This window comes from Acomys russatus, chromosome 2, assembly GCF_903995435.1.
Source record: "Acomys russatus chromosome 2, mAcoRus1.1, whole genome shotgun sequence".
In the NCBI taxonomy this organism is placed as follows: Eukaryota; Metazoa; Chordata; class Mammalia; order Rodentia; family Muridae; genus Acomys; species Acomys russatus.
The window spans coordinates 10,073,393-10,086,416 of record NC_067138.1 but is presented as its reverse complement, the minus strand read 5'-3'; the positions used below and the strand labels follow the sequence as shown (position 1 = coordinate 10,086,416).

General features: G+C 40.6%; 1 protein-coding gene across 1 annotated transcript; it reads right to left on the bottom strand.

The window, feature by feature from the left end:
* Positions 1 to 2,068: 2,068 nt before the first annotated feature.
* On the bottom strand, positions 2,069 to 3,653 carry Slc10a5 (solute carrier family 10 member 5). Its single transcript, XM_051158182.1, has one exon. The coding sequence runs from the start codon at positions 3,543 to 3,545 to the stop codon at positions 2,238 to 2,240; it is 1,308 nt and encodes a 435-aa protein (XP_051014139.1). The 5' UTR covers positions 3,546 to 3,653; the 3' UTR covers positions 2,069 to 2,237.
* Between the last annotated feature and the right edge of the window lie 9,371 nt (positions 3,654 to 13,024).

The following is a 13,024-nucleotide window of genomic DNA, read 5'->3' as shown; positions in this document are numbered from 1 at the left end:
TTTTGGGGTTTTTCATTGTCCATTATTTTGAAAATAAAAATCTTATGAAATGCATGCTGACAGTCCAAATGGAATTCTCTAGGCATTTGAAGAAATACCATCTTTAAACTATTTATGTTTGAAAGTTGTTCCACTGACTAGGCAAAGCTGCTAAGAAAAAAATCAATCAAAGCATTTTGAGGTAAGATAAGGGCACAAATATCAGGTGTCATTACATTAAAGCTATTGCTAGCTTTGTACATCAAATAAGCAGGAACCCCAGGGTTTTGGTTATTGTTGTTGTCATCGTTATTGTTATTGTGTGTTCTAATGGCAGCCTCTGCTGCTTCTTCAGAATTATTGCCATGTAATGCAGGGTTTGCAGCACAAGCAGTCCATTCTGGTGCCATGTGCCTTCTGAAAGTAAAGAGGACAAAAGTGTCTGATGTTATGACTCCATTATTATTCAGAAGTTGCAAGCTGGTACCATAAAGTACAACATCCTGTTATTCAGCATGTGGAAGTTGGTTCTAATTGTTGTAGAGACCTCCATAAATGACAAGAAGAAAACTCTGAGATGAGAGAGAAATTTTAAACACACACACACACAAGGGGGTATTGGGGTGGGGCTCTACTCCACTAACCTAAGCAAACCCTGAAACCCGTGTCGTCTCTCAAAGCCCATTAAAGAATTAATTATTGACTGAGATCAAAACTATCAAGTCTAAAGAGATCAGGTGAGCTACTCAGGAGTACAGTCTGTCTCCATGTTCTTTAATATGATTTCACGTTGGATGGAACATAGGTAGGAGTTGCAAATATTGGTCAAAATATGTAATATTCTCTGTAGTATGAACAGGTTCCAGATTATAAGAATATATATATATGGACTTATCAAGCATAAGAACTACAAACTTAAAACTAAAGACAAAATTTAAAACCTGGCCCAGCAGGGCTTTCTGTGTTTATTTCTTTATTGCTTGATTAATTGATATAGACTATCCTGGAACTCACTTGTTAAACTAGGCTAGGTTCTAACTCACAGCAATCCTCTGCCTCAGCATCGCCCTTGTCTTCCCTCTTGTTCTTGAAAACAAGGTATATCCCTGAGATATTAAACCTCTGCTTTATACAGAAGCAAAAACCTGGATCATACAAAAGCCAGTGTTAGGCAGAGCCAAAATCTGAGTCAAAAGAAAAACCACAAAATGGCAAGCAAAGACTTATATGCAAGAAAGCTGTGTTAAATAGAGGGTCATAAATGCCTTACCAATGCTTTATGTCCATGGCAACCAGGCTTTGTACTGTTTGCAGGGAAACTATGCAATCCACGGTAGACTTTTAGAAGATTAATGTGACTGAGTAAAGTTGGAAGAAAGAAGCCAAAGCCTGTTTGGGAAGCAGCAATGACACCAGCAATAGCACTGGGAGCAGGAGGAGGCTGGTGCAGGTACTAGATGAAACCATTTGCAATCATGAGGTTGATCATTTAAAAAAGGAGTGGTGGCACACACCCTTAGTCCCAGCACTCAGAGAGGCAGAGGCAAGAGAAGCTCTGTGAGTTCGAGCCTAGTCTACAAAGCCAGCTCAGGGCAGCCAAGGCTACACAGAGAAATCCTGTCTTGAAAAGCAAAAGCAAACAAACAAACAAAAGATGGATGAGGGAGAGAGGTGTCCTTTCCAGAGTTGAGTGGCAGTGCTTTTGGTGGACAGTACAGAAGTCAGAAACACAGGCAGTTGTGAAACCAAGCTGCTGTGTTTATTCAAGACACACTGCTTCTATATGAGCTAGTGGCAATGCCAGGTAGGAATTTGCATGCTCATTCCCTGAGTCAGCATTTACTGCCCCTTCATAAGGACATTCTTTCCTTTAAAAGCTTAGTATATTTAAGATTCATTGCTTCTTTTCATTGTTGTTCCTTATTAAGAGATTATAAAATCATTTCCAAACTAAAACACTGCAAAGGTATCTTAATCCCTTCTTGGTTTGTGCTGTGTCAGTGACAAGGTATTTAGTATCGGTAATGAATGATAGACACACACTCACACACACACACATAGGTAACATTGTACACACCTATATGTTAAACACACACATATGTAAAATGTACACATACAAATATTAAAAGAAATAGTTTCCTCACCTCCCATGTTAAGCTTTTAACCAGTTTGACCGTGACTTTAGAATAGGCATTATTTTACGTGTGGTTTGAATCTCCCACAGTCTGTTAGCCAGGTTGAGAATTAAGGGTGCTATTTTAGACTAGAGGAGTTTTTTCATTTTCTGTGCTAAGGATCCTCCTTTTCTTAGCCTTGTAGACCAGAAGGAGCAGTAACATTTCACACCCAGAACACATGGCTACTGTAAAAGGAGCTACAGAGGCTTCATATGCCTTGGACTGTGAAAAAGAGAGCTGAATAATAGCCAGAGCTAAGAAACTGTTTAACATCCCACTTTCAATAGCAACCGTTTTGCAAATGGGCAGAGGCAACATGTAGACGTTAGCAAAGGCATAGCCAAACGAAAAGCCCAGCGCAGGAACGAGAAGCCCCAAAAGAAACACCTCTAGGCTAGCCATTTTCAGGAACATCAATCCCATCTGCACCGCCAAATAGATCCCTGCAAACATTAAGATCAAACTCAGAGGTCGCACTACTCTCTCTAGACAGATCGCTTTTTCAGGTGCCCTGTGTTTGATGACTACACCAATCGATATTGGTATAAGTATGAAAAGAAGAGTAGACATAATCTTTAGCACAGGAACGTGGAATATCCCTGCTAACCCTAACAGCCTACTGTAGAGGTAAGAGTTGATAGGCATCATTATCAGGGCCAGCGACGTGGATGTGCAAGTCATCAAAATGGCCAGAGTGACATCTCCTTCCAGAAGGAGAGCAAAAAGATAGCCCCCACCTCCCCCTGGGCATGTACAGGTCATTACAAATCCGAAGGCTTGTGCCTTAGGCAGTCCTAGAAGCTGAGCCAAAAGAAAACCACACAATGGCATAAGACAAAACTGTATACTGGCCCCAACAAGTACTGGTAAAGGTCTCTTGCATACTGTTTGAAGGAGCTGGAAGTCAATCTTGCAGCCAAAGGCACATTTGTTTACAAGGATCATCGATAAGAGAAGCAGGAAGATGTATCTGTTGCCATGCATCGGGGCCAGGAAGGGGCTGCTGCCCTCTGTCTGTCTGAGCACTCTCACTTTCACATTCTTTACCTCTTCGATGAGTGTCTTTTGCCTGCCTTCAGAATCCCAGAGCTGCAGGCTCAGCTCTGTCTCTCCCGGGGACGTCATCAGGCTGATGGTAAAATCTGTGAATTCCAGGGTGGTCTTGGTCACGTTCACCACCGTCAGCACCTTAGGGTCCTCTAACTTCACAAAGAGGTAGCTGGAGTTAGGCCGCCTGCCTTTATAGCTGGACCTCACAATGAGGGTTTCCTCTGCCTTTGCAAACGACAGTATTTCTGCATTTTGCATATTCAGAAAACTGAGAAATGACTTCTTTGCTTCTCCTGAGGTCACCAACAAAAGTAGAATTATAAAAGATTTTCCAGACATTTTGCAAATTTAAATAAACCTATGTGCCCATCCAGTTTTATTTAAAAAACAAGAGTGTCCTTCTTACACGTCTTCAGTGGCTGAAAGCATAAATGTGAGGCAAGCAACACTTGGGGTCAAGGTCCAGGGGGAGGGACTGTTTTACTTTGAACCCATGTAAGGCTATTTAGTGAGCGACACAACCAGTTCAACTTGTAGCTAAGAAAACATCAAACTAAATCCTGCATTTAGCAGGTGTCACCGCAAACAAATGCTAATCTCCCTGAATTCCTTATTGCCTAGGATAAACTCATGGTGTTATTACTTTTTAATTCTCTTTTGTGCTAAGGAAAATAATAAAACAAGATGAAGAAGAAGAAGAAGAAGAAGAAGAAGAAGAAGAAGAAGAAGAAGAAGAAGAAGAAAAACAAACCTAAGATAGACACTATAACTTGGAGATCAGAATTACTATTTTATCAAGTGAGAATCCAACAGCCTAATTACACGCTGCTGTGACAGGAGAGTGTGAGGTAGGGAGAGAGAAGGAGGAGGCAGGGACTAGGGAGGGGGAAGGGAAGGACGTAGGGGAGAGGGAAGGAGGGACAGAGACAAAAACAGAGAGTAGTGAAAATTGCCATATGAAGAAGACAGCTGACAGACCAGAAGCCCCTCCCTACCAAGACTGTCTTGTAACAAAGCATGCACAGAAATAAATAAGTAGATGTGTGGTGTAAATGTGCTAATCTGCTCTGAACAGGCACCACCGAACTTCTAACCTTTCTCCAGCCCTGGCCCACTTCCACCTTTGGAAACACCTCCTTTTTTTTACTTTTTGGCTTTTCAAGCCAAGGCTAATCAGCTGTGGTTCTCCTGGACTCGCTTTGTAGGCCAGGCTGGCCTTGAGCTCACAGAGATCTACCTGCCCTCTCTGGGTGCTGTGATTACAGGCGTGTGCCTGACTTAGAAACACTTTCTTAGTAAACTATCTCTTGTCCTCCCACCACCCATGAGTCTGTTCCTAGCCCAGTTTCTTGTTCAGAAACGCAAACAATTGGGCGCCTCGGGACAAACAGTTTCAGGTTCTCCCAGCACTCCTCGGTCCCTATCTAATGCAGGACATGGCTGACATCCCCTGAGCTCTACCCTGAACTTTCCAGGGCACAGCTTTTCCTTCCCCTTCACCATATATATAATCTGGACATTTTGTTGTTGCTCGCTCTCTCTCTCTCTCTCTCTCTCTCTCTCTCTCTCTCTCTCTCTCTCTCTCTCTCTCTCTCTCTCTCTCTCTTTCTCCCTTGCATGGCAGCCAAGAGCTGCTTCCAATATGTATGTTAACCTACTTTACATGAAAAACAATCCAATGTCCTCATTATTTAATTATAAGAGAAGGGAGGAATGTTAGTATACTGCCCCCAGTCTGCCTAGCAACCTATGACATTAGGTGGGCCAGCTACCCAGGATGCACAAGGACAAACCCACCCCATCTCTTTCTCTTGCCCCTTTTGCCTTCTTGCCTCTCTCTTCTCTCTTGCCTCCCTCTCTTGCTCTCTCTTCCTTCTCATTTCTTCTTCCTCTGTCTCCTTCTCTTTCTCTCTGGGGTGCCTTCCCTTCCTTTTCCCTCCCCCATGCTCAACTAAATGTCACCATAGCATATCTGTTGTGTGGCATCGCTTATTTCACGTGTAAAATGACAGGGGCCCCTCTAGACATGAACTTTGCTCTCTTGAGGTTGGTCATGTGGCTGCCATCATTAGCTACATTGGCTGACCGTGAGATCATCCTTGATAGTTCTAGAGGAATTCTTGAATCCTTGGGCTACCCTTGGCATCTGTAAATAGGAAAATGTCCAGCCCAGTCACCAGGAAGAGCCTGCCTAAATGGCTGCTGCTACTGGGCACATGGAATTCGATAGTGGAAAGTTACTGACCTTACTTTGAATGCCCTAGTCTTCCTTTGTAACATGACTCACTATGCACAGCTAGGGTCATGGGCAGAGGTCAGCTGGTCCAGGTGTGTCTCAGCTTCCATGGATAAGGGAAAGCAACCTACACAGTTACTTTCCCAAATGAGAGGATACCAAGCAGAAAAAAACAAAAACAAAAAACACCAGCAAAACCCTCCCAACCACTATTACATTACAAACATCTATTATACTTTTGTGTGTGTGAGAGAGAATACAGAATAATGAGCTTCCTAGTGGCATTTTCACACAGTTTGACATTTTTTAAAATGCTGTGTATATAGGTTAACCTTTCAAATTTGACGTCATGAATTTATTTCCATATAGGACATTAAGACACATTTACCAATGGTGAGAACAGGGAATAGGAGCAATCTACTCAGTGTCACCAGTTAAATCCCCCAAGGAGCCTGCCTTAGGACAGAATCTCACAATAAAGCTATGTCTGTCCTGAAACTTACTATGTACATCAGGCTGGTCCTGAATTCACAGAGACATGCCTGCTTCTGCCTTCTTAGTGCTCAGATTAAAGGACACAAGAGACCACAATCAATTTCCCAAGGACAAAACCTCCTGACCCTGGGAAGGCTAAGGCAGGACAGTCAGCAGGTTCAGGCCAGCTTAGGCAACATCCTAAGAACTTGTCAGACTGAATGACGGGCCAAGTGAAATATCTCAGTTTAGTAAGGGCACTTGCTGCCAAGGTGAACACTTGAGTTTGGTCCCCAGAGCCTAAGGAGTAGGAAAGAGCCATTCTGGCCAGACACATGCTATGGTCTGTGCCCACGCACACTGAAACTAAATAATGTAACATTAAAAATAAGTTACCTCTACAACTATATAACCAAGTACCTTAATTCACAACTTCTACCAGACCCAAACAGTACGAAGTGTCTGCATTTTGTCCCAAGACCTTTATCTGTAGTTTTTGTTTCCTTGTTCACTGTTTCTGTTTTTCTTTTTCAGGTTCTCCCAACCTTTCTCTGTATCTGAAAACTTCAGGACAAAAACTGGACAAATGTAGCTAGAAATAATCCTAGTATGCAGTTTCCTCATCTATCTCCTCATTCTCTAGACTGATGCTCATTAATATCAAAGTATGATTTCAGCTGTTCATCTACACTCCTCTCCCATGCCTCTGTGCATTTCCCATAACAATTGTGTCAGTAAAAACACAAGGTAGGATGGGAACAGTGCAACCCTACCATTTCATTAGGCAGAACTTGAAGGCTGAGATTTCTGCTTTCAGAGTATTTATTTACCGGGAGTTAGAGGCCTGAGATCTTCCCCCATACCTTGTTCGTGGCTTAGCTGCCAGTCCTTACTACCAAGGATGCTCACTCTTGGCATTCTCCAGCCCTCGGGGCTCCCCAGTCTAGGACCTGAGCTAGCTGATTGCCAGTGTCCCACTGTTGTAATTCCCTCTCTGGATAGCCTTGTGTCTTCTGCCTGACCAATGAAAGAAGACACTTTTTCATCCTTTCTAGGTTTCAATTCCCACCAGCATCATTTGCCCTCTTCTCAGTAGGTATATATATATATATATATTTTTGGCAGTTAACTTTCACTCAATTATATGTTCTGAGACATATTGTGTTCAATAATTGTGATTAAAGTACAGTTAGTATTAAAACTTTCTGGTATCTCAAAAAGAAAAAAAAAACAAAAACAATTCTGGTATATGGGGTTTTAAAAGATTATTTCTATCTCTAGTTTGATAGTTTCCCCTAAAAGAGCTATTGAAACATAACTGTACTATTCACTTATTTGCACCTTGCCTTACAACTTTGTATGACAGTTCTAAGTATATCTTCATTGTGCCTACATTGGCATTAGACACTAATGTTTCATGTAGGCGTGCAGGTAACTGTAAAGGAATGAATTTAGATATAAGCTAGAAATTATCTTTATTTATGATATGAACATGGAAAAAAAAAAGCTGAAAAGGACCAAATGAAAATGCTGGGTTTATTCCCTTAATTAAACCTAATATTGGGAGCAAGCAAAAGAAACTTATTTTATATACTAACATTTCTTTTTCATACTCCATTTAATCATAGGGAGAAACTAAGTACCAGGTCCCAGGCCCTAGGGGAGCTGGAGACTCCCCAATAGCTGAACAGTTTCTGTTGTAAGGAGACAGTTGTCTTAATCCAGCCATCTCAGGGACAACTTCCCCATCTTGCTGGCAGGGTTAACTAAGTTCACGTACCAGGCCCAGTAACCTACTTCTATCCTGATTGATGGAAACTCCATTGCTCAACCCCTCATGTCAAGATGGATTGGACAGTGCTACAGTCCACCCTGCTCCCCATCGCTTTATGCTTTTCATCCTTTAAATATGCTGTATAATGTCCCTTCAGCGTTGCAGTTCAGCTCCCAAGTATTTTCTTTGTGGCCCTGATCAATCAGTAGCAGCCTGGGGCCCTAGATGGGAGGATGACAAACTGATAGTGGGATGATAGATTAGTTTTGCTCACCTGTGTTTAAATTTTGAATGAATCATAGTCTCAATGTGTGGTTATTTGGGGGAGATTATTGATTAATGAATAAATAAGGTTTTACTAAATATATGACTGAATATTAGTTATTAATAGTCATCAAGAAATGGTGAACCAACTTGGGGCTTGAATCTAAGTTTACTGATGTAGGATATCTGACCCCATTGTGATCCCTGAGATTGTGAACTGTAAAAACCTGTCTTTGCTCCCATTGTGATCCCTGAGTGCAGCTGAGCCCTAACATCCTAACACACCTTTAATCCAAGAGCTTTCTGTATGCAGGATTTAATAAAGTTAACCCTAGGTCAGGAGGCAGGGCAAGAAAGCAGGGATTAAAGAGAAAGAAGGACTTTGAGTTGAGGGGCATTTAAGACAGTGTGTAGAAGTAGAAGGAGCTCTTGGACTTTTAGCTTTTGACTCTTTTGCTCTTGAGCCTCTCTAGCTCCCTTGGCCTTTGGCTTTTCAGCTAGCAAGCCTTTGGCCTAGGTTTTTGTTTTGTTTTGTTTTGTTTTTCCTTTTCCTCCTGGCCTGTCAGCTGAGCTAGTGAGCCTCTGGGCCTTTTCCATCAGGATGTGAGCTGAGTAGGAAGGTCAGTGGGATGCTTTCTGTCTCTCTGAGCTAGCAGGTTTTCACCACAGCATCTGGCTCCTGAGTCTTTATTGGTAAAAGAGAATGTTTGGAATTTTCATTTAAAGTAACAGTTCACAGCCTAAAACATCCTAGGTAAAAAAGAGAGAGAGAAAAAAAAAAAAAGTCAAATACATTTCACAAGCGCTGCTCTCTGCCCTCACAGAGAAGTGGCCAGCCACAGTGGCTATGGAAACATGGTGAGTTGAAGAGGGGAAACTGGGAGGCTGGGAGCCTTCTAGACAAAGCTAGGCCTAGAACTGTACCTAAAATGGAAAGCACCATGGCAGAGGGTGTTTGGGTCCTTTATGGCTTCACTTTTGAATATTGTGACTGGATTTGAAATAAAAATTTAGAACGGGGTCATGACAGCACATGCCTTTCCTCCCCACACAAGAAAGTCAGAGACAAGCAGATCTGAGTTCTGGATCAGACTGGGGGGCGGTGAGAGAGCCCCTGCTGATAAGATAAGCCACTTTTCTCAGCCCCTGCAACAAGAAAAAAGTGGTCAGTTTAAAATTACCTGTTGTCATCAGCACAGGTTGATGCTTTCCAGAGTCTGCTACCATCAACTCAGGTTGGTTGTTAAAATTAAAATCACCTGCTGCCATCAGCACAGGTCGGTAAGCTACATGCCATGAGCACCCAGCTACACTCTGGGGCAGTCTAAGATTCAAAATGATACATTTTCTCCTTAAAGTTACCATGTGAATTTTTTTCTTAATAATGGATAATAATGTCCTTACTGATCTATAAGATGGATCCAAATCAATCTTACATTTATGTAAGGAAAGATAATGTCACACTGCCCTAAAAGGCCAGCCAGTTTCCTTAGAAAGCGGGGCTCCCACAGGAAAACTGGTGCCAATAAACATTTTGGCCTAAAAGGGATATTCTATTACTCAATATAAGGTTCCCAAAACACAAGGCTATAAAGGCATAACCACCCATTCCATACAGAAAAAGGGGTAGGGCAAAGATAGCCTCAACAAATGTAAAAACCCAGGTACAAGATGCCTAGGGTATACTTAAACTCTAAAGGTAGAAAGGTGTTTATTTAAGGTTTGGTTATAAAGGCATAACTTCCCATTCCACATGGAAAAGGAGGACAAAAATAGCTACAACAAACGTAGAAACCTCTAAACAGATATAATGTGCCTAGGGTGTACTTAAGCATTAAAGGTAAAAATGAATTTATATAGTTTATTTAAAAGGTAAGGCCTTTTCTATTGCTCAGGACAACCAGCTTGTTTAATCATGAGGCGTTCTATCAGGAGACAGGTAGAAGCTCAGCCTGATTCTACAGGCACCCAAGAGCTCAGAGGGGAAGAGATTTGGATGTGTACAACCTTTTGATTTCAACATGCTAATGAATGTCTATGCATAGCTGATAACTCTTGTTGGCTACAAAATCCCCATGGACACCCCATCCTTCCATATGGCATGAATGAAGATTTACAGATGACCTTTCTTCTGCTCATACAAAGAGCAGAGAACCGTCCTTAATTGATCTGTGCATCACACACATCCCATATATTTATAATTTTAGGACTGTATAATGTCTGCGAGAAATTATGTTTTCAGAAAAAGAACCGGATACCGATGACACTGGATCAGAGCTGACAAGATTCATCCTCCAGCATCCTGCATGCTCCAGTCTCAGCTGATGTTCCTCATCAGAGCCTGCTCCCAGGAGAGCTTTAAAAAAGCTGTGGAGGGCTGGAGAGATGGCTCAGAGGTTAAGAGCACTGGCTGGCTGCTCTTCCAAAGGTCCTGAGTTCAATTCCCAGCAACCACATGGTGGCTCATAACCAACTATAATGAGATCTGATATCCTCTTCTGGTGTGCATGTAGGCATAACCCTGTATACAAAATAAATAAATAAATCTTAAAAAAAAGAAAGAAAGAAAGAAAGAAAGAAAGAAAGAAAGAAAGAAAGCAAGCAAGCTGTGGATCCCAATTGGCCCAATATTTCAGACTGTTCCAAGGAGGACTTCTATTAAGCCAGAAATTTCTCAGCATGTAGAGACTGGACTACAAATGCTACTGCTAGCTTGTTTATCCACTTCTTCCAATTCTATCTGAGCCCCAAAAAGGCATTCTTTGTTCCCAATCATTGAGAAGCAACCTTGAGAATGACACCGAATTTCCATTAAGGTGAGCTGAGTAGGTTTTGGGTTGTTTTCTTGGGCTATGGGTGTTTATTGCCATTGGGAGTTTGTTATAAGTTATTAATGTTCTTATTCAAGGAGAAAGATGAAGTTAGACTCAGGGATTTCTCTCTCTTTCTCTCTCTCTCTCTCTCTCTCTCTCTCTCTCTCTCTCTCTCTCTCTCTCTCTCTCTCTCTCTCTCTCTCTCTCTCTCTCTCTCTCTCTCTCTCTCTCTCTCGGGAATGGAGATAGGGATTGAAAAGAAAAGAGAGGGAATATAAAAATATGTAACGATGATAGAACAAAAGATCGATTATTACATCTACTCTTAGAGATAGTTATATATCTAACTTAGAGATAGTTTATATATAAATATATATGAATTTATATAAAGTTTATTTAAAAGGTAATGCCATATATATATATATATATATATATATATATATACACACACACTTAGAGATAGTTATATTTAAGTAAGGTTATTCTAATAGATTGGTATAAATATTGATATACTGGTACAAATTCAAGTTACTATCTACCTATTTCTACTCTTGTATGAGATATTGTACCCATATAACTTTATAATACAAGGTTTACTTCCAATACTTTTGAAAATACTATTGTAGTCTGTTTAGGGTAATTAAATAATACAAGTTCATTGTTAGTTGCATGGTCATGTTAGATATTAGTCTAATTTATCACAAGAATATACATCCTAGGTTTAACACATAAATTATGTAAAAATAGATAAGGTCTTCAAAGACCTCAGAGATCTATAGAATATGCAATTAAAAAAAATTTTTTTAATTATTTTAAGGATTCTTTGATGACAGGCTAACTCCTGGCAGTACCCAGCTTACCTCAAAGAATAGATGAGCATCGAAGAACCTCCATATGGAGATGGCTTCAAATGTGGGAAGCCAACCACCTAGGCAAAAAAAAAAAAAAAAAAAAAAAAAAAAAAAAAAAAAAGTACTTGTTTCTACCCCAGACAGAATTCTGCTAAAATGGGTAAGCTTAGATGCAGGCTGAGTTGACTGCCAAACTCTTCCAAGACAGGGTAAGCAAGTCCTCAATAGTTCTTGCTTCACAAATCTGTCAGAAATACTGGGCCAGAAGGCTGAAGACAATGCTCCAACATTAGTTTTTGGGTGACTGTCCAGGCAGCAAACTGCCTCTGTCTTTTTTATTGGGGGGGGGGGGGCGGGCGGAGGAGCTGCTAGCCTGCACTTTCTGTTTACTCAGGTAATTAATTTTATTCCTTCTCAAGTCTCTGATGGGGCTGAAGACTAGATAGTTTTAGTTTTACAATTAAGCTTAGTTACTTAGGAGTTAAGAAGTTGCATTAAGGTCTAGATAAATGTTTTTAGACTGCTGGATACAAGACATGATAGAAATTAATTTTTTGATAGAAATTAATTTATGTACAAATTTTTAGGCTCAACAAGATAGGATATTTTCTTCGAAGTTGCTAAATACCTTTTGAGGAGACATTATGTATGTTAAGTCTTACCTATTGGTTTTTTATAATTGTTTCATAATTGTTCTCACTGTATGTCATTATATATAGAAAATGGCCTTCTATTTAGACAGAAAGGGGGAATTGTTGGGGATTTGTCTGGTGCCATGTATTTTAATGTAAATTACTGGCTCCCAAGATCAGGTCCCTGCTCAGAGGAGGACATTCTCAGGTATACCTATCCTTGTTGTGTAAAACTTGCTCCACCTAATTTAAAGTTGATTGGTTAATAGAAAATGCTAAAGATTGAGATTTGGCAGAAGAGAAGGACATGGAGTTTGGCAGTTGTGAGGCCAAAGGTCAGGGTACTTGGGAACTCCAGGAAGTTGTGCAGGAGAGGAGGAGAATGGACAGATTCCAGAGACCATAACAACGCAAGTCCCTGGGACTTTGGATGGGAAGAAGATGAATTGATAGTGGGACAATAGATTAGTTATTATGTTCACCTCTGTGCTTAAGTTTGAATGAATTATAGTCTCGATGTATGGTTATCAAGAAAAATTATTGAATAAACAAAGTTTCACTAAATATATGACTGAATACTAACTATTAATATTCATCAATAGAGAGGCAATTAGAAATACTTTATTTCCTTCTATAGTTGTTCTTCACCTGGTATAGAGAGAAAAAATTCATTCTCCTTGGGTCTAGACAGAAGCATTTCCCAAGAGGACTTATTTCAATTGATAGGTAAAATTCAGTAATCGTTTTGCTTTGGTACAGTGAAAGAGACTATAA

Bases quoted from the DNA above. Each gene is read 5' to 3' on its own strand.
- Slc10a5 (XM_051158182.1), bottom strand. From the start codon at position 3,545: ATGTCTGGAAAATCTTTTATAATTCTACTTTTGTTGGTGACCTCAGGA.